This window comes from Drosophila mojavensis, unplaced genomic scaffold, assembly GCF_018153725.1.
Source record: "Drosophila mojavensis isolate 15081-1352.22 unplaced genomic scaffold, ASM1815372v1 contig_136, whole genome shotgun sequence".
Taxonomy (NCBI): Eukaryota; Metazoa; Arthropoda; class Insecta; order Diptera; family Drosophilidae; genus Drosophila; species Drosophila mojavensis.
Genome location: NW_025318667.1, coordinates 15,175,724 through 15,195,913, shown reverse-complemented (window position 1 = coordinate 15,195,913; position 20,190 = coordinate 15,175,724). Strand labels below are relative to the sequence as shown.

Genomic DNA, 20,190 nt, shown 5'->3' with positions numbered 1-20,190 from the left:
TTAAGATAATTCTATACATGCTTTAATTTAATAGAATTAATTACGTTAATTTTAGTTAATCTGTCTTGAACTTCCATATTATTAAAATTTGATAAAACAATGTATATAAGTTTAGTCTATTTAGTTAATGATATGAAAAATAACTCTAATTTTAATTGTGTTGAAAAATTAAACATTGAACAGTAAAATTTTTATATAAAAACAATAGAAACAACTAGGTTTATTCATAATTTCACAACAAAACAAACATGAACAAATTAAATATCTGGTGAAAATATGCATAAAGTATTTAACGCCATATAACATAAACTTTCTCTATAAATCAATAGGATTTGAACCCAATGCTTTGGGTCACTTTTGAATAAGGAAGTTTTATCGTTATGAGTCCAATAACCCCATTTAGCTGAATTTTAATTATCGATAAAAATTAGTTTCTGTCTTTCCCTCATTTTATTATGTTGGTATTTTTATGAGTTCTTTTTTTCTTAAATGCACTTGGTCACATTAATGCATTGACACAGTGAAATGCAGAAGCTCATGTTCGAAAATAAGTTTATTCGATATATTTTGCTCGCCTACTTGACAATTTTTTTGAATTGACGTAAATTTTGTTACAATCGTAAACTCGATACGTGCAACAAGTGCTAGCCAGCAACAACAATTTGTATACGCAGCAGCCGCTACGTTAAGTCTTTATTCTGCCGGTTGCCAAAAGAAAAGAGGAAAAAACGCCGCTTTTTCAATTAGTTTGTTGCAAATTGGTATAAGCTGTTTTAAAAATGAGTCGCCGACGCGCACACGATACCGAGGATGAGAGTTTCGGTAAGTAAAGCTAAACCTATCGTTTCAGCGAAACTCTAGAGCCCATTTATGTTTGCAGACCACAGGCGAAACAAGCGACGCCGCGTCTCAGAGAACCAGGAGATCGAGGACCGCTTGGAGTCGCTGATATTGCGTGTGGGGGAGCGCAGCACCTCGTCGGTGGAGTCGAATCTCGAGGGTCTTGTCTCAGTGCTTGAGGCCGATCTGGGCACATTCCGTTTGAAGATCTTGCGCATTCTGTCCGATTGTGCAGTCCGCATGCCCGAAAAGTGCACCGTATACACGACCCTGGTGGGACTGCTTAATGCCAAGAACTATAAATTCGGTGGCGAGTTCGTCGATCATATGGTGAAAACGTTTAAGGAATCTCTCAAGCTATGTCGCTGGGACGCAGCACGATATTCACTTCGTTTTCTAGCCGACTTGGTCAACTGTCACGTCATCTCGGCCACCAGTCTACTACAGCTGCTGGACACAATGATCGATGTGTCCAATGAGGACACAGTGCCGCAAGTGCGCCGCGATTGGTTTGTGTTTGCGGTGCTCTCCACTCTTCCGTGGGTGGGCCGTGATCTATATGAAAAGAAGGAGTCGGCACTGGAGTCCCTACTGTTGCGTATCGAGGTGTATTTGAATAAGCGCTCGAAGAAGCATCACAATGCGCTGCGCGTCTGGTCGTCGGATGCGCCACATCCGCAGGAGGAGTATCTGGACTGTTTGTGGGCGCAGATACGCAAACTGCGGCAGGACAACTGGGCAGAGAAGCATATACCGCGTCCCTACCTCGTCTTTGACTCCATACTGTGCGAGGCACTGCAACATAATTTGCCGCAGATCACGCCGCCGCCCCATCACGCTTCGTTTGAGTATCCAATGCCGTGGGTGGTCTATCGCATGTTCGACTATACCGATTGCCCCGACGGACCCAATCTGCCGGGTGCCCACTCGATCGAGCGATTCCTGATTGAGGAGCATCTGCATCATATAATCGAGACGCATCATCATGAGCGCAAAGACTGCGCTGCACAGCTGCTCAACTTCCCATTCAAGCACAAGATCCCCTTGGAGTACTGCATTGTGGAGGTCATCTTTGCGGAGCTCTTCCATATGCCGACGCCACGCTATCTGGACATTTGCTATGGCTCCATACTAATCGAGCTGTGCAAACTGCAGCCAGGCACCTTACCCCAGGTGCTCGCCCAGGCTACCGAGATCCTGTTCATGCGCATCGACTCCATGAACACCTCGTGCTTCGATCGCTTTGTCAACTGGTTTAGCTACCATTTGAGCAACTTCAAGTTCACCTGGTCCTGGGACGAATGGGACAGCTGCCTGCTGCTCGATGCCGAACATCCGCGTCCCAAGTTCATTCAGGAGGTGCTCCAAAAGTGCTTACGGTATGATGATAGGCTTCATTACGTTCTGCACTTAAAATTATAATTGAATGTGCTTCATTTCCAGTCTGTCCTACCATCAGCGCATTACCGAAATGATGCCCACAACATATGCAAAGCTGATTCCGGCTCCACCTGTGCCCAACTACAAGTACACGAACGAGGAGGCTGGTAAGTTCCAAATGCTTTAGCCTAGTTGACAGCGTTCAGCTACTGAGCAAATTCAATTAATTTATGTCGTTCCATTCGTTATTGAAGTTTTAGCCTGGCTTGCTTTGTTTAGCGCCATGCCAACTTGAGTCAAGTTATTTTCTTGTCTATATAAATTATCAATATTCGAATTTCAAGCCCAGCCGCCTCCACGAAAACAACTCAATTCCCTTTTTTGACATAAAAATAATGTATAATATGTGTAGATTTATTCAGTGCTCCGCATTAGAATCTATGTTGATATACAAGTTGAATCAAGTAAAAAAAAAAAATATTATTAAATAATTGAAATTGGAAGCTCGGCTGATATAAGATGTACTCTGCCTATTAATCGTGTGCTCGTCTTCTTAGTCCTAGACTTTGATAAGCCATTCAGCCGCTTCCTGTTTTCTTAGACGTAGAATTCTTCGCATTTGGGCATGTCTAGCTGCGCTTCACCTCGTTCTCATCGTCATCCACTATGATGGGTATCTCCTCGCCGTTCTCGCCCACCTTGATGCTGACGGACTTGCTAACCGATTTCTGGGTGAGCACCTCAATGACTTCGCCAGCTCCCTCAGGCGATGCAACTGTGCTGCTGTTACTGACTGCAGGCATAGCTGTAGTTGTTGTTGTGGCTGTAGTTTTTGTCGTTGCTTGTTCTGTTGTTGTTGGGAATGTGGTTGGTGGCATAAAGGCCACCTTAGACTCATGACGGTGACTGCTCTTGGCTCTACTGTCCAGCCCGGTGGCATTTTCCTTGCGGCGCTGCTTCCACTTGGGCACTGCCGGCTGTTCGGTGGTTGTTGTTGTCGTTGTTGATCTGCCCGCGGTGATGCGTGGCGTCGTTCGATAACGACTCAATGCACGCAGCGGCGTAAAGCTGGTCGAGGTGGACACGAAGCTGCTTCGGCTCGTGGGTGCAGCTCGCGTCGGTGCCATGGATGTGCTAATTGCACTCTCTGTGGTCGTGCTGGTTGTTGTTGTTGTTGCCGCAGGCGTGGTCGCCAATTTGTGCTGCTTTTGACTTCCAGCGGGTCGCTGTTCGGGCTGCTGCTGCTGCTGCTCCTGCTGTTCCTCTTCCTGCTCAAGTGCCGTCTGCTCCTCGCTGTCTGAGTTCGACTCAAGCTGGGTCTGTACCAAGTCTTGTTGCTGCAGTTGCGGCTCTTTGTTTGTATAGTTGTGTGGCGTGTCCAAGTGCAGCACATCCACCGGATGCTGGTGCACATAGAGCGGATCCGGCTCCGAGTAACGATAGATGGTCTCCTCAAGCGGCTCGCTCTGCACAAAGGACTTCTGCTCCTCCTCCGTATCGGCAGTGGCGCTTGCATAGATCAGCAGCGGCGGCAGCTTGGACGAGTGGTACTTGGACGACTGTTGGTAGCCTGTTTAGACGTTATGGAGAAGTTAAGGACAAAAAAGATTTACGAGCAAATCCAAATTTAATTAAAATAACTACGTCGTAGAAGCATCATGGACCAGCCCTTGCTTTACCTCCTTTGGGTAACAACGCAATTGCATATAGAATAGCTAGAAGTAGGCGTCTTAGTTACCTGCATAGTTCTGTGGCACGCGCACAAGTGGATGCGGTTCCTGTTCCGGACGATCATCCTCGCCTGGTTCCAGGGACTCAGCCGAGGCTGTTTCACGGTGCCCTGACAGCTGAAAACCACCGTGTGGATCGTGCTGATAGTGTGGCTGATGATGGTGATAGGCTGGTGATGGGGTAGTGGGTGCGGCTAGGGTTGTCAGTTCCGGAGCGAAGCTGGATGGACGAAAGGCGAGATCCGACTGTCCAGATGGGTTGCCATCGGTCAGGCCATTGGGCGTCATATAGAAATGATGATGGAAATGATGGGTGACTGGCGGATTAGGTGGTGGGCCAGCTGGCTCAGTGGCGCCCAGCTCGTTGGGCAGCCCATAAGCCTCCGGCGGAGTGGGCGAACCAAATTTGACCGGATAACTGGGTCGGTATGTGGTGGCCGGAATGAAGTTGGGACGCAAGCCCAGATTGAAGAGGCCCGGAAACAGGTCCAGCTTGGGCGGACCCTTCGCTACATCCTCCTTCAAATACTCACCAATGTTCAGGAGATTGGGTGGTGGCGGTGCCTGGAAGATGCCACGCACAAATGTCGCCTGCGGCTGACGATCCTGACGTCGCTGGGCCAGTGCCTGCTCTTGCGCTTCCTGGTATGTGTGTCGGCCAAAGCTCTGCGGATAATCCGACTCCTTCTGGATGTAGTTCTGTGGCGGCCAGGCCGTGCTCGTGGCCAGCGGAGACACGCTGAACTTTAGCTCGTAGTGGAAGCGTTGAGGGGAATGCCGAGTAATGCTATCCCGATGTCGAATGCGCTGGACCCGCCACAGCGCCAGGATCTGGCTGCCTGGTGTGCCGCTCTGCTGGGCACTGGCGTGGCCCTCGACAAAGCGGTAGCTGCCGTTCGACGACAGCTGCTCCAGCCGCCCGGTGGCCAGCGTGACAATGTCGCCAAAGCGCGACTGGCTCTGCTGGCCATGCTCGGCATCGGGTACATAGGGCGTCTGCAGAAAGTCGTGATAGTCGTGCAGCTGGCTGCCGCACAAACGGTTAGTGGAGGGCGAGCGTGCAAGGATGATGAAGAAGAATAAGGAGAAGGATGTTGCACTGGGACGTACCTCAGGTTGCCGGCAGCGGCGCCCATAGCGGCGTCTGTGAAGAGTGTCACATAGGTGACATGCTTCAGGGTGCGCTCCCAGCTGCGCTGGACTGGCGTTGACTGCGTCGACTCCTCCTCCTCGTAGTAGATGCGTTTACCGTTCTGCTGGAGCGCCTGTTTCGGTGTCAGCACCAGATCCCGTCCAGCGCCCACAATGGCCAGCGCCAGCTGCAGTTGCAGCTGCAGCTGCAATGGTGCAATGGAACAATTAGGAATCAGTGCAACCACTCAGCAGCGACGCCACTTACGATTGCCATGAGTATGCAATAGAATTTCCACATTTTCACATTAACAAAAAGAAGCAAAAACAAAAAAAAAAAACAAAATGAAAACACACACAGAATGAACAAACGAATCTTTGACAGCTCTTTGGACAACGCGACGTTTGTGCTGCGCGCGCACGTTAGCTCGACTGAAAGGCGTTCACGACGTGCGCACCGCTAATAACAAACCCACAGACAGAGGGGCGAGCCACCAAATGTTGGTGCTGCTTTCGTTGGAGCAGCCAAGCGGCGCATCGCCAGCGGCGGCAAATTTCGCAATCTTTGGCAACGGCCGCGTTTCTACCAGCAGCAGCAGCAGCAGCAGCAGGTGGCTCTGTTGTGTTGGTGGTGCGGGTGGCATGGGTGGCATGGCTGACGCGCTTTTATGCAACACTTGCGGATGTTTAGACCCGTTTCAAGCCAAAAACTAAAAGCCAAGCAACCCCAGGGCCCCAAGTCTAATCCACATGACCCCGCCCACCCGCGCAGCTGGCGAAGCAACTTGAGACTTGTGGAGCACCCAGCCCACAGCACTTCTCTAGAGATTCTCGGTGAGATATGCCTGCTCGCTTCGCTGAAGTTCAATTGTGGAACTGGCCACCAACTGATGCCGTTCCATCCGATTGTCGTTCTCATTGCGTTTCAGTTCACCTTGTCTCAGTTGGTTTTCGTAGAGGGCAAAGATCGCATAAGCGATGGGCCGCCCCGGGAGGTTGGACGGACGGTAGCTGGAAAGCCGTTTGTGCCATTTGAACCAAGACGCGAAAAAGAAAGCTCATCATCGGAGAGGCAGATTAACGAGCCTCTTGGACGCTGTATGAACATCTCCCAGATTTCGCAGTTCAAGACCATTAAAAGGTCTTCTGCGCACATGAATTTATCGCTGGGCAGGCTTTGACTTGAGTAAAGTTTTAGCATTTGATATAAAAGAATAAAGCTTCAAGAACTTATTTGTTTAGGAATATAATCCCTTAATATAATCTTCTATGAGCTGACTGTGCTGAATGTCTTGTAACCTTGTTATAAAGCTCTTCCAAGAGTCAAGTCTAGGGCCTTGTTCACTAGCTGTGCCGCTTCCCATGGCTGTCACACATGCAAATTAATCATAAAACTATGCGAACCGTAGTTCGATTCGTGTATGTGTGTGTGTGTGTGCTCTCTTATGTGTGGTTCCTCTCCTCTAATGAGCTTATGTTCTTGCACTTCCGCTTTGTGGTTGGCATTCGTAAACGTGGCTCCCTGACACGCGTTCGCCTCTAATTGAGATACTACGTATTGATAGTCCGGCTCACCGCGGAGAGCGGAGGAAGCAAATAAAGTAGCCACAGCTGGACACGTTGCGCTCGATGGAGCAGCGCCCTGATCTTTGAAACGCCCTGCCTTGGACATGCCCAATTTGAGCTGAAAGCCAAAGATCCGTGAAAATATACAAATTTGTAGCATCAAGTCGAAGCACATGCTAATAATCTAGGGTGCATACCCTGTAATCGAGAAAGGCAGTCACTGGAGAATGCCTGTTTGTAATCGATCTTCGGACTGAATCTTATATATGTATAAATAAGACTAAGAAGTGGTAATGGTGTTAATGGTCAATGAGTGTTAAACCACGTAACCCGATTTTGCGCAGAAATTCTGTAATTCATTGATTTATTTGAAGGCTCACAAGTTATCGATCAGTCAGCAAATCGATAAGTATTGATGATGTTCTGGGTACATTCGATTAATTATTGAATTATTGAATTTATGCTTTAGTTTGGCTGCGAGACTTTCGAATATATAGGGTATTTTTAGCCGTACACCCGGTTGTTTCTATAAGCTACAATAGAGCTGTACGGCTCGAAGTTTCCAGCGAGTTCTGCTGCAGCTGTGTGAACTTTGCTTGCTGATCTTGACACGTTCTGCTGTGGACAATGTGATTCTTGAGATGCTTAAGCTTTGTTCAGCGCGGTGGCCATGTGGTCAGAGCTGCCTGGCAATGGGGTCGCGCTGCTCAGTTCCGCATTGTCTGCATTAATGGCTTTTTAGTGCCACTCAATCGACTTGCGTATGCGTGTTGAGCACGCTTTTCATTGACATAATCGACTCAAGTGCCAATAAATTGCATGTAATGGCAGCTGTCATGAGGTGTACAGCCAGGTAACTTGCTGTAAACCAGATCGTGGCATAGGGAATGGGGTGGGGTGGGGGGGCTGGTTCGGTCATTAGTAACGCATCAGACGACAGCAGGCGCTTGGGCTTGGGAGTCGTTCGCTCTGCAGTTTGTTGCCGGTTGGTTCCACGCGGCGGCGCACCGAACGCAATGCAACTGGCGCAAGCGAAAGTGTCAACTGTAGCAGCAGCAGCAGAAGTAGCAGCAGCAGATCCACCAAAATCTTTGCTCGAAAAAAGTGCATAATGAATAGTTGCATTCAGAAATGATTTCCGTTTCGTTTCGTTTCGTTTCGATATGCAGCCAATCTGCCCGGCATAACGGTCGCCCTACAGCTGGTCGGCGCCATCCGGCAGAAGTGCACACCCGAGGAGGTGGTCAACATACTGAAGGAGATACCCAACACCGGCTACAGCGGCGAAGAGATGTCCGATGGCAGCTTCAATGCACTCAAAATCGATGTCTTTGTGCAGACGCTGCTCAATTTGGGCTCGAAGTCGTTCTCGCATAGCTTTGCGGCCATATCAAAATTTCATGCGGTATTCCGTGCACTTGCCGAAACGGAGGAGGCCCAGATCTGTATACTGCATAACATATTTGAGCTCTGGTCGTCGCACCAGCAGATGATGGTGGTGCTGATCGATAAGCTGCTCAAGCTGCAAATAGTCGACTGCTCGGCGGTGGCCACGTGGATATTCTCCAAGGAAATGACCGGCGAATTCACAAAAATGTATCTCTGGGAAATACTGCATCTGACCATCAAGAAGATGAACAAGCACGTCATCAAGCTGAGTGAGTAGCCGTTGAATAATTTGCCCACAGCTCCAGGACTTCAATGAACTCATTCGTTTTTACAGATACTGAGCTAAGTGAAGCCAAGGAGAAGCTCTCCAAGGCGGACTCATCGTCCAGCGATACGGATGAGGATACGCCGCACAAACGCAAGAAACCCATCACGCATGCAGATAAACCATCCGAGGAGGTAAGTCAGGTAATGCCTGAAATTTGCGTTTATTTACATTCCTACCATGCTTGCAGGTCGTCGAGCGCATGGAGGAGAAACTGGAGGCTGCCAATGTGAATCAGAAGCGGTTGTTCCTGATCGTCTTCCAGCGCTTCATCATGATTCTATCCGAGCATCTGTTGCGATCCGACACAGATGGACGCGATCCGGACACGGATTGGTATCGCTGGACTATTGGTCGCTTGCAGCAGGTCTTCCTTATGGTAGGTCAAATGAATATGCATATATATTTAATAATAATAAATAATAAATATATAATTCCATCCTAATTCTTTCACAGCATCACGAGCAAGTGCAGAAATATAGCAGCACGCTGGAGACGCTTCTCTTCACATCCGATCTGGACTCCCACATATTGGAGGTGTTCCAGCAGTTTGTCGCACTGCGCGCCTAACAGATTTCAATAGCAAGAACAACAAAAACAACTATAACAACAATAATTGCTAGCTGCCTATTACACTGGCTCTGGCTCTGGATCAGGATCATGCGGCATGCAGCAGCCAAACAGCTGCGCTTCAAGCAGCCTTTTAGTTCAGATTTAGTTTTTAGTTTTTTTTATGTATGCATACAAATATAACTTTAACAATGGCAACACATACAACCAGAACATCTGCAGAAAACGACAAATTTTGTAATTTGCAAACAACAAAATGCACGAATTAAAGCAATGCAAAAAACAAATTTAGTCAAAGCATTTTGATCCTTGCGTTGCTTAAGATTGAATATCGTAGTATATAGCAGGGTTGAAACGCATAATACTATACAAACTGTACCAGAGTGTATCTATATTGGTATTACGTAAAATGCTTCATTTTGATACACATGTACACGTTTCTATTCAAAATATTAGAATAGGAAAATTCATTTAGTATTACATTAGTCTAGACACGAACCTAGGTTCACGGCTAACGAGCAGCGGAAAGGAATTTCTTCGTGTTCCAATTGGAGTATGTTGGTAAAATGCAACTTGTGTGAAAGAGAACGGTTCAATTTAAAACGCATGGAATCATACAACATACATACATACAACATTATCTTATGCAAGTTTCGCGATTACATGCACAGTCGCCTGTAGAGCTTGAGCTCAATTTACTTTCGTCATGCAAGTTTTACACTCACTGTGTCACGGCTACTATTAAAGAGGTTTGATGTTGACTGTGCCAATAATAATGCCTGCAAGTAAAGCCAAATGAGGAAATGTGGAACGTAACAGAAAGCCCAGCATACTTTTAGGCAGTGTCGAAATTTAAAATATGCTCATTTTTCATAAGCAAGCTTGAACTTTTATTCGCACTCAGATCATGGTATATATATATATATATATGTATATATATCTATGTATTGTAAATATATATGGAATGCATTGCCTTTGTATGTTTATAATAGTTATGAAAAAATATATGTTTGTCTCTGCGCAGCTGCTGCACATTTTGGCACCGGTTTCTGTTCCAGGCATCAGGCTCAACGGCGGAACTGTGATTGATCTATGAGGGCTGTGGGGCGGTAAAGGGTGGGCTATACTATTTGTATTTGATTGTTGCAGAATATCATCATCATCATTATCATCATCATCATCATCATCATCATTATGATCATCATCATCATCATCTAGGAGGTGCGCGGCTGGCTGGGAACATACTTCTCCGAGGGCTGATACTGCCACTGGGCGCAGATGGTATCCTGCTCCGTCTGATTGTAGCCGGCTCTGGACGAAAGATATAAGATAAGAGATAAAGTCGATACAGGAGAGAGACAGAGAGGTGGGGAGAGTGCAACAGTCAACAGGTTAAGATGTGCTTAATTTATTGTTCAAAATAAAATTAAAAAAAAAAAAAAATTATTTTTATATATACAACAAAAACAAAAAGTTCGTAACTTAAGGCATAACATGCAAGTGCTTTGGACATGCTGACTATGAATGCGTGCCAATCCGGTCCAGCTACTTAATACTGAGCGGGCATTGAGATGCTGATGAGATGATATGGGATGAGCTGAGCAGCTCAGGTCATCTCCAGCCGTAGTCATAGCTGTAGGCATAGCGCGGCCTCGCCGCCGGCCGCTCGTAGTAGTAGCCCCTTGGGGGCGGCACCTCCCGACTGACCGGGGCGTGGAGGCTCTCCCAGAGCAGGCGTGGCCGTTGAACCACCTCGCGCAGTATGTTGACGGCGGCCAGGCCGACGCTGGCCAGTTTCACGCCGAAGCGTCGGGCCGTGTGCTTCAGCGGGGGCAGCGGGGCGGCGAGGGCGCGGCCCTGCGGCTGATCGAGAATCTTGGCAATGAGCTGCTCGGCATGCGGCGGCACATAGAGATCGGCCTGCCGATACTCGAGCGGGCACTGACGACGGCCGTAAAAGTAATCGTCGAACCTTTGGTGTGCCGAGCACGGGCTGCGCTCCTGGAAGCAGGTCACCTGCACCACATTGTAGAAGATCGCGCCCAGCGTGTTGGCCGTCTCCGTGTTGGCCGCCTGCAGGCAGCGCCTGAACCGCGCATCGCAATCGCAATGGGAGCGCGTGAAGGTGCCCCGGTTGCAGAGGCCGCGCCGGCAGTCGCCCACGTTGAGCACATCGGGGCACATGTCGTGCTCGCGACAGCAGCGATCCTCCCTCACATGCGGGCCCAGGTCGTCGTAGCTGGTGGCGGCGGTGCCTGGGCCGCACCACTTGGTGCCCGGATAGATGAAGCCCAGGCCGCCGCGAAACTCGTGCCCGTACGATCCCTGCCGGCGGCAGACCTCCTCCAGCTCCACGACCGACTCGCGCGGCACCTGGCGTATGCGTCGCGGATCCGACTGTAGCAGCATCCGCTGGATGTCGCCCCTGTTTGGGAAACGGACGAAACGGCTTACAGTTGCAGCTGTGGAACTCTGGTTGCCTGCCACTGGCCCACTCACCGATCCGTGTGCATCTTGCAGAAGGGATGCCGCGATGACAGCTCCACCATCATGGTCATCGTCATGTCCGATATGAGCACCGCGGAGCCGAAGCTCGGCGTCAATCGCTGGCTGAGCAGCAGCGCCAGCAGCAGCGATGTCAGCGTCACCGCCCGACGACTCATGACGTCAGCGCAAACCAAGATCAGAGAGCGAGGCTGCAAGAGCGAGAAAATGAGAGAGTGAATGAGTGATTGAATGAGAGAGTAACTGAGAGAATCCCCGTGAGAGGCAAAGAGTACTGTTACCATTGGAGTAAGGATATAATATATCGTGATTACACTTCATTTGAAGAGGAAAGTGAATGACTAACCCAGTGCGGCTCGATGGGATTGGGTCAGCTCCGATTAAGTTAAACTAAACGAGCTCATTTGAAATAGTGATGCAATTCAGTTATTAAACTTAGAATTATTAATTAGGCATTACCTAATTCTATACCCCATACCATATACCATATCTATTGATATATGCTCCACAACCTTTCGTTCGAATTGGATTTATGAATCAGGTCTGCTATAGGAGTTTCATCCAACAAATTAGTAGAGAATTCAAGTGCTATGCTTTTTCCTAATCTGCGGGATTCACTACAGGCAATAGAAAACGTTGTAGAGCTATAGCAGAATACGATTTACATTTAAACTCTAGGGACCAACGCTATAACCATATAAGTTTGCTCATATAAGTTTGTCTGGGACAGGACTTTTGGTCATAATAATCGTACGATGGCTGTAAGCGGAGTCGCTATAACCGGATTCTACTGTATATAGTACTGCTAGTACCACATACCAACGATCTTCAATGAGTTCCCGTATTCAGCAGAGCTTGAATCAATTAGATAGTTCCTAAGCTTGAATCCGACCTTAAGGGTCAACGATCATTTTGCTTAACGATCTAGTTCAATATCAATATATATCACGAAATCAATATATGTATATGTCAGTATATATATGTATATCATAATATACATATGTCACTCTGTCTCTTGAAAGAATTGTTTAGGCAGTTAGTGTGAACCTGAGGCTGCGGCTGAAGGACTGGCCAAGAGTTATGTGGGCCACTATTGGCCTCTAATTCGCAGCTGAATGCTGCGGCGGCTGCTGCTGCTGCTGCTGCTGTTTTTGCTGCTGGCTCGACCGCATCTGGGCTTTTTGCATTTGCATGGACCGGTCAGCGCGATCGCTTGACCTCGCACAGTGGGAGGCTGTCATGCGAAAAGTGTTGAGCGGACGTGATACCATGGCAAGCGATGAACGCGGCGAGCAAAACAAAATCTATGAAAAGGCCAGAAATGAACAGCAACAAAAAATACCAAAAGCAAAACAAAACAAATTTGCAATATAAAAGACGCTTCAGAAGCAACAAAAACTCAAAGCGTTAACTAATTATACAATTTTTCAGTATTCAACTTTTATTTCTTTATTTTTTGCAAAGCGGGGGGGGGGCGGATGCGGGACAGGGGTTATTCGTGTCGAAATGATGCGGCACATTTGCTGCCTTAATTGGCCTTTCGCTTTGTTACCAATTCTAGCCAAACCAAACCAAGCCAAGCTAAGCCAAGCCAAGCCAAGCCAAGAGGTCAAGGCCACTCGGCCTCGCCCACGTCCACTTTCCAATTAGAGAAGCTACCGAATAGGTCAGCCGGCAAGCGGTGCGGGTGGCCAAAAGCGTTAAACAATAGCGCGACAATGCGTAATATTTAACAGGCAAACAGTTGGTCCGCTTGCCATGCCATACCCTGGCATAAGCCATGCAGGGAGTATCGAATCGAGCAGTTGTTTTGACACATGTTTAGCTGGAACTCAAATGAGGTAGAAAGGGTGAGATAGGGAGAAGCAGAGATAGAGATAGATAGAGTGTAAAGGAAAAGGAAAACTAAATAAGGAGTGAGTGAGAGAGAATGATAGAGAGAGAGAGAAAGAGAGAGAGAGAGAGAGAGGAAAAGTGCAGAGAAAAAAAGAGAGTGAGACAAAGATAGGGGAATACTACCTAGAAGTTGTAAGAGAATGTAATAGAATAACATATAGAGGTAAGGTAAGGGAAAACCCATGCAAAAATGGGGACGAGACAAAGTAAGGAAAAATAAGAGAAGATTTGAAAGAGAGAGAGATGGAGAGAGAGAGGGATATAGATCTATAAAAAATGCTATATATATATAAATTACGTAAGTTACGAGAGGCATAGCTAGAGATATATAGAAAGGTATATAAAGGCGAATTGAGATATGAAGGAAACATATATTGAAAGAGTGAGGGATTGAAAGGGGAAGATAGATAGAGTGAGTGCTTGAGTGAGCGAGAGAATAAATGAGTGAGACAGAGAGAAACAGAAAGACAGAAACAGAGAGGGAGAGAGAGAGAGAGAGAGAGAGAGAGAGAGAGAGAGAAAAGCAGAGTCAAATTAAACTGCAAGAGTGTCAAGCATTTTCCATACTCATGCTTCCTCCATATACAGAGATCAGCGTTGTATAAACAACAGGATTACGAACATTATATAAATATGAAATGAAATTTATACAGAAATGAACAAATGATTTACAATTTGCATGGAATAAAATTGCTCTCTTCTCAGAGTTGCCCTCAAGAGAGAATCTCATCAGAGGAGTCAAAGACTCTTCAATACAGGGTATTTGAAGTGCCATCAGCTCAAGTGTGACTTGAATAGTTATTTTTGTGTTATATTCAGTTGTTTTGAGCTATTTCGTTGACCAGCAGCGACTTTGGCATTTCTGTTTGTTTATTGAACAAGCACAAATCAATTTTTGATATTTTGGTTTTTGTTTTCTTATTTATTTTATTTGTTACCAGGTAAACAACAGAAATACCATCGAAAAGTGCAAGTCTTTGCGGACAATTAACATTTGAATGCTCTTCGAATGGGTCCCTCGACTTGGTCGGACAATGCGTATAAGGGAGAGAAGCAGACAGTTAGATATACTTGATCAACAACAGAGATCGTAGATCTTAGATCTTCTACTTAGCTTAGCTCTTTGAGTCGAAGAATCAGGTTATCAAATCAGAATTGTCATGGGAAACTCTTCGACTCTCGAGCCAATTCGACCTCTGCATGCACGGCACTTGCTCTGTTTAGGCTCAATCAAATCAAGCCACAGAGTATTCAATGGCACGATAGCGCGACGTGCTTGAAGCCTAAGCATGAATCCACAATCGAGTCAAATCTTTATTCCATTCTCTCTCAGTTTTCTTTTTTTGTCTTTTGCCGTTTGTTGTTTTGTTTTGTTTTGTTTTGGGAGGGACATTGAATTCCAAGGCGTAAACTTTGTACAGTTCATGTCACGTCGGATTATTACAAATAATTAATGATGACATTTTCAGAGCCGCTTATTAGGTATAATAAGTCTGGTATTTATGGGTCGCTAAGAAACTTGACATACCCGCTGAATGCCCCCGCATCTGGGGCACTCAGTCGACGACAATCGCTGATCGTTAAACAATTGCCAACTGTCTGGGGCCCAAGATCTAGTGGGCGATCAAAAGATTCGGATAAATGCGATATATCTGTGACGCAGACAGACAGCCGAGCGAGCGATCAATCTTAATTCGCAACTTGTCAAACGCCATCGCTATGCGAACGGATCGAATTAGTCGCTCATGTGTTCAGCTATCAAATTGAGTTCCCTTCCGCTTCGCGCAAATTCAGAACAATGAAATAGACGTCAAACGATCTCAACCTTGATCTTCAACCCGATCGGCACTACAAACTGACCCCCATTTCGGGCAAGGGCTGTGAAGCGAGTCTCTGCGCGTCCTATAGATCTTTCAAGCGATCTCTGTCGCGCTTCTGCAGTTGCGACTTGATCTGCGTAACTGAATTTGCTGCTGATCACGATCGATGGCTCGATTCAGATACATTTTGTGGCCTGCTCTGTCCGCCGACTGTCCGCTGAATACATTTCAATAATAATTTTGCGATCGATTTCCATACGGCTCGGTCGATCCGCTAATCTGTTTGAGTTGACGATCACCATTTGCTGCACTCTACCCTTCAGCCGTTCGCATAATTTTCAATGTCAATGCTTTTGAAATTCACGGCATAAATAGGCATCGCCGCTGGGCCCAACGGCTCGATCAGCGTCTAGCCAAAGACCCGGCGCCGTTGACTCCGTCTCCATCTCAGTCTGCACTCCGTCTCTGTCTCTGTCTCCGTCTCCGTCTCTGTCTTCGTCTTGGTGCTATTATGCTTATTTGACTATTCGAAGCACAAGAAAACGAAAACAAGAAAATCAAAGTTCGATTTGCTCAAGTACAATGACCGCGGCGCCCGAACTCTTGAGAGATCTATTTAAATGACATGTGACTGCCCCCCCCCCCACACACACAGCCCGTCAGCGACCTCTGGTCCAACACTGGACTGTGCTTTTTTTTTTTGGCTTCTTTTTATGGTTCAACAGACGATTAAAATAAAAATAAAGCTAATATCGTGTTGGGCTTGGGTGAGAGAGGGGGGGGCATGCCCCAGGCTCTTACGCGTACTTAACGGCCCATCAAGCTGTGAGCTACTGTTAGCCCTCGATAAACTTGCTCAGCTTGCAATTAAGTGCAGCGGGCTGCGGAGGGGTTTATTGCCAAAGGTCGTTGGGCTGCAATGGGCGTGGCGCTTGGAGCATCAATCACAGCCGCAGCTAATGTTGTTCCTTAGCCACAAAAATATATGTATAAAATTATTACGAATCTTAAACCTGAAACCAAAAACAATGTCTTCTTCCCACTTGCCCCCCCCCCTACCTTGGGCTAACCCTTCACTTGCCTTCAGCCATGAAGCGCATTGCAACTGGTTTGCATTTATGTTTATCATCGTTTCTGTTTCTGTTTCTGCTGCTGTTGTTATTCTTGCTGTTGTTGTTATTCTCGTTGTTGTTGTTGTTGTTGTTGTTCGGATACACTATCTTTGCACTCTGATGTCACGCCATTCGGTAGCCGATTCTGAGCCACTTCAAAAGCCAAACACAGACACATATATCAACAAGTGAGACTACGGACAGATCATATGATAGCAGCAGCTGGCAGCTGGTTGGCTCTGATCTGATCTGCTATACCCACACACATACATATATGGACTATGCAAATGCATGAGCAACTGCTCTCATGACTTGGCGGGGTGTTGGATCGCTAAGCTAAGCTTCTACTGTAATCAATCAGCATTTGACTACATCAGCCATATCATCATATATGCATATAGTCTACCTTAATCCATATTAAATCGTATTTTCAGCTTGTTTTCCGCTCTAGTCTGTGGCCCCTTTACCCCAGCAGCCCTTCCCCTCCCCGCCGCACAGTTACAACGACTTGTTCAGCATTCAATTTTCGAGCCAAGCTGTTAAGTTTGGACGTGTAATTGTCGTACCCCTGCTACACACCTGCCCCGACCCCCCCCTCCTATCTACCATGCCCTTCGTCAGTTTTTACCTGCCGCTTGAAATGATCTTAATCGCCTGGCTAAAGGTCACCGGCAAGACAACGTGACTGGGCGGGTCCTTGCCCATAAAATGAAGAAGCAGCCGCTGCTGAAACCAGAATTGAAGCCTGCGAATTGGGGTCAAGTTGAAGAGCGCTCGGAGTCGCTGGCGGCAGAAGGAGGGCGAGTTGGTTGAGGGCCCCCTCTCCCCCCCCCCACTGGTCACTCCCTTTTGGCAGTAACCATAACAGAGCGGCGGCTTTGTGATGGACAGCGGCAACGACAGTGGCGGTCATTGAACGAGTTGCGGCGGCTTCTGCTGCTGCGACTGCGGCTACTGCTGCTGCCAGGTGAAGGTTAACCGTTATAGCCAACAAGCATGGGCAAAGATAAAGCAAACACAGCCATAAACAAAAGCCGGCCACAGTTGCCACCTGTCAGTGCAGTGCACGCTAATTGCAGAGTTGCCATGACTTTTCGAATTTCAATTCCCAAACTGTGAATATCTCCAATTCAACTCGATTGCGGCGCTAATTGTGCCAAAAGGGCCTCAGCGGACACCAAAGGAAGAAGCAAATAAAATATCGGGAATTCCCGCTAAGCCTGGAACACAAGCCCAGAACGTGATGGCTTACCATCAGTATGTTTATATAGACATAATTATACATGAACTAGCTCGTATCTCGTAGTAGTAAAAATATCAGGAGACCCTAGCTCAAAAGGTTCTCAATAAATTAATAATATATAATCAATTAAATTATAAATGGATATCTATGAATATCAAAGCTACTCTAGGAGCAGTTATTGAGGCTGGCATATGAGACGAAGAAACAAGAAAAAGCATACGAACGGGCGGAGAGAAGGATGGACAAATGGAGGGAGTGATAGCACGGGTGGGTGGATGAGCGGAAGGATGTTGTGATGGACGGACGGAATGATGGACACATGGATGGATATTCAAACGGACAGGCGGATAAGCGGTTGGATGGAGGCATAGACAGACGGACGGCTGGATGGAAGGACAGACGGAGAGATACACGGAGGGATGGAAGGACGGACAGACAGACCAGGACAGGTAGACAGACGGACTCATGGACATTCGAACGGCTGGACGGAGCTGCTGATGTTCATCCGTCAGACAGGTGGACAGACGCACGATCGAAATAATAATAAAAATGCAGACAGTCTTGGCTAGATCGTCTTAGTCTACGGTCTTAATATCTACAGATTTCCAGACGTCAGCTTGAGTGGTAAAGAAGCTTTTGCTAAATGGCCAACATCAGCGGCTCAGTCACAGTCAGATGGCGGTCAGCTAATCAAGTTTTTGGCCCAGACAGAATCTTCGCTTGTTAACGTCAACAGGGTGCGGTCTTAGCCAGCGCTTGCGCTTTGCTAATCACTATGCAAATTTTGCAGAATTCAATTCGTGGGTGTGCAGGTGTGTGTGTGTGTGTGTGCGTGTGCGTGTGACGGGTGTGAATTGTGCTAGAGGGTGGCCAGCGGTGCCAGTTGGAGGCCAGGCTTATCGCACATGCAAATATTTGTTGTTCAATATTTGATTTGTTGTATCCACAAATAGTTCTATCTAAAAGCACAGCTCAGGGACGTTATATCTATGCATATGACCTATGGATAAATATAGCAGGTAAATGCTAAACACTAGAAACTATCTGAGCTGGTCAGAGAGCTCTACAAATTGAGTTCTTGTTCGTGATCAAGCAAGCATCTATTCAGGGATATCAGAGCGAGCCTTGAGCCTTGAGGTGGCCAATAGGGCAGCTAGGGCTCCTATATACTTAGCAACGGTCACACTGAATTTAATAGGGATTTTATGTATAAGTAACGGAAGTTCATTTCAAATTTATACGTATATCGAATTTCAAATTAAATTCAGTTTAGATATAAAATTGAAAATTCATTTCCGTTTACATGTAAAACATAAAATTCAATTCAATTCGATCATTTAAATTTAGATATAAAATTTAAATTGGAATGCCAAGCGACTATAGCAGAATAGGAAGTCAGCATCGCATAGAGTGGATATGGCTATATCGAAAAATGATACATTTGTTTAAAAAAATTTTTTTTTTTTTTTTTTTTTGTATACACACATCTATATATCTCATTAACATTAAATGTGGGATGAACTAAAGTTGGATGTTCTTGAAACGAATATTCAGATTAACATACTTTTTTATATAAATAAATATGTACAAAATATATTAAAGACAATTTAAAATTGTTACTTATATAGCATAGATATTTATATATATGTCTCCATATATCCTGTTATTAATTCAAGGTCACATTTCGTTGCATTCTTAAATTTCCCATCTTGAACTTTCAATTTCACTGAAGTTTCGTATTATTATTATTATTTCTTTCTCTACAGTAAAAACACAATTTAACATACTTGAATACCGTTAGCACTAATTTCTAGGCCAATTGATAAGCTTGGGCTCCTTTTGCACTTTCACTTTTGTGGCTGTTGCGAGAACTTTTCCACTGCAGTCGCAGCCAGCCCCGCCTACCCCGCAGACTCGCCCACAAACCGTTAAGGCAGCCACCTTTTGACATTTGCTCGACACAAAGCTCTTGCTGTCTCTCTCTCTAGCTGCTCAGCTACCCGTCTGTCTCTCTCACTCTGGCGCGGCCTTCAGTCCTGATGCGAAGTGACCTTCAAAAGGCAGCCAGCAATAACAACAAGAGGAGGAGCAGCAGCAAGGACCACGTGCCAGCTTCACACACACACTCACACACACACACACATGAACAAAAATAATATTGTAGAGGATATAAATTCCAGGCAATACAGTTAAATATATTCCGGCATAACCGTTAACCGTTTACGGTTTACCCGTTTCACCCGGCTGCATTTACCTGGAAGTTTCGCAAAAAAATCCTTCTTTCTTTAGATTTTTTATCGTTCTTTTCTTGTTTTGATTTTTGTTTTTTTTTTTTGGTGCGTTTGTTGTTTACTTTTGCTTAGAGGCTGAGCAAGGAGCAGCGCGCGTAGCTGCGTACAGGAGGCTGCTGTTGCCGACGATGCTCACAACAAAACATTTCCGCAACGCGTTTGCGGCGCGACTGAACTTGATTCTGGCGGGCTGAGCGCTGTTCAACTTGGACTTGGCCAAAATTGAAAAGCAACCGTCGATGCCAACAACAACAGCAGCACACACACACACGAACACAGATATACACACGCATACAGACAGCCAGCCAGCAGACGCGGCTAGAAGCTTGAAGCGCGCGCAGCGGGGGCGTTGTGTCCGTCGGAAGCTGCAGCAAGCGAGCGAAATTCAAGTT

The 20,190-nt window shown here is 46.4% G+C and overlaps 3 protein-coding genes across 4 annotated transcripts; 1 reads left to right on the top strand and 2 right to left on the bottom strand.

The window, feature by feature from the left end:
- The first annotated feature begins 495 nt into the window (after positions 1-495).
- On the top strand, positions 496-9,218 carry LOC6583895 (nuclear cap-binding protein subunit 1). Its single transcript, XM_002009521.4, has 7 exons — positions 496-822; positions 881-2,219; positions 2,284-2,387; positions 7,817-8,305; positions 8,371-8,495; positions 8,552-8,740; positions 8,818-9,218. The coding sequence occupies exons 1-7, from the start codon at positions 780-782 to the stop codon at positions 8,929-8,931; spliced, it is 2,403 nt and encodes an 800-aa protein (XP_002009557.1). The 5' UTR covers positions 496-779; the 3' UTR covers positions 8,932-9,218.
- LOC6583896 lies at positions 2,609-5,426 on the bottom strand. Its single transcript, XM_002009522.4, has 4 exons — positions 5,350-5,426; positions 5,061-5,287; positions 3,959-4,977; positions 2,609-3,790 (listed from the first exon to the last, which is right to left on the bottom strand). The coding sequence occupies exons 1-4, from the start codon at positions 5,380-5,382 to the stop codon at positions 2,850-2,852; spliced, it is 2,220 nt and encodes a 739-aa protein (XP_002009558.1). The 5' UTR covers positions 5,383-5,426; the 3' UTR covers positions 2,609-2,849.
- Positions 9,219-9,782: 564 nt separating the features above from the next.
- On the bottom strand, positions 9,783-19,986 carry LOC6583894 (acidic phospholipase A2 PA4). Of its 2 annotated transcripts, none has more exons than XM_044009977.1 (4): positions 19,762-19,986; positions 11,431-11,627; positions 10,904-11,356; positions 9,783-10,242 (listed from the first exon to the last, which is right to left on the bottom strand). In XM_044009977.1, exons 2-4 carry the CDS (start codon positions 11,592-11,594, stop codon positions 10,146-10,148), a joined length of 714 nt encoding a protein of 237 aa, XP_043865912.1. In that variant the 5' UTR covers positions 11,595-11,627; positions 19,762-19,986; the 3' UTR covers positions 9,783-10,145. The 2 variants fall into 2 exon arrangements, with proteins under 2 accessions (XP_043865912.1, XP_043865914.1); XM_044009979.1 differs by lacking the exon at positions 19,762-19,986 and adding an exon at positions 19,295-19,401.
- Positions 19,987-20,190: the final 204 nt, after the last annotated feature.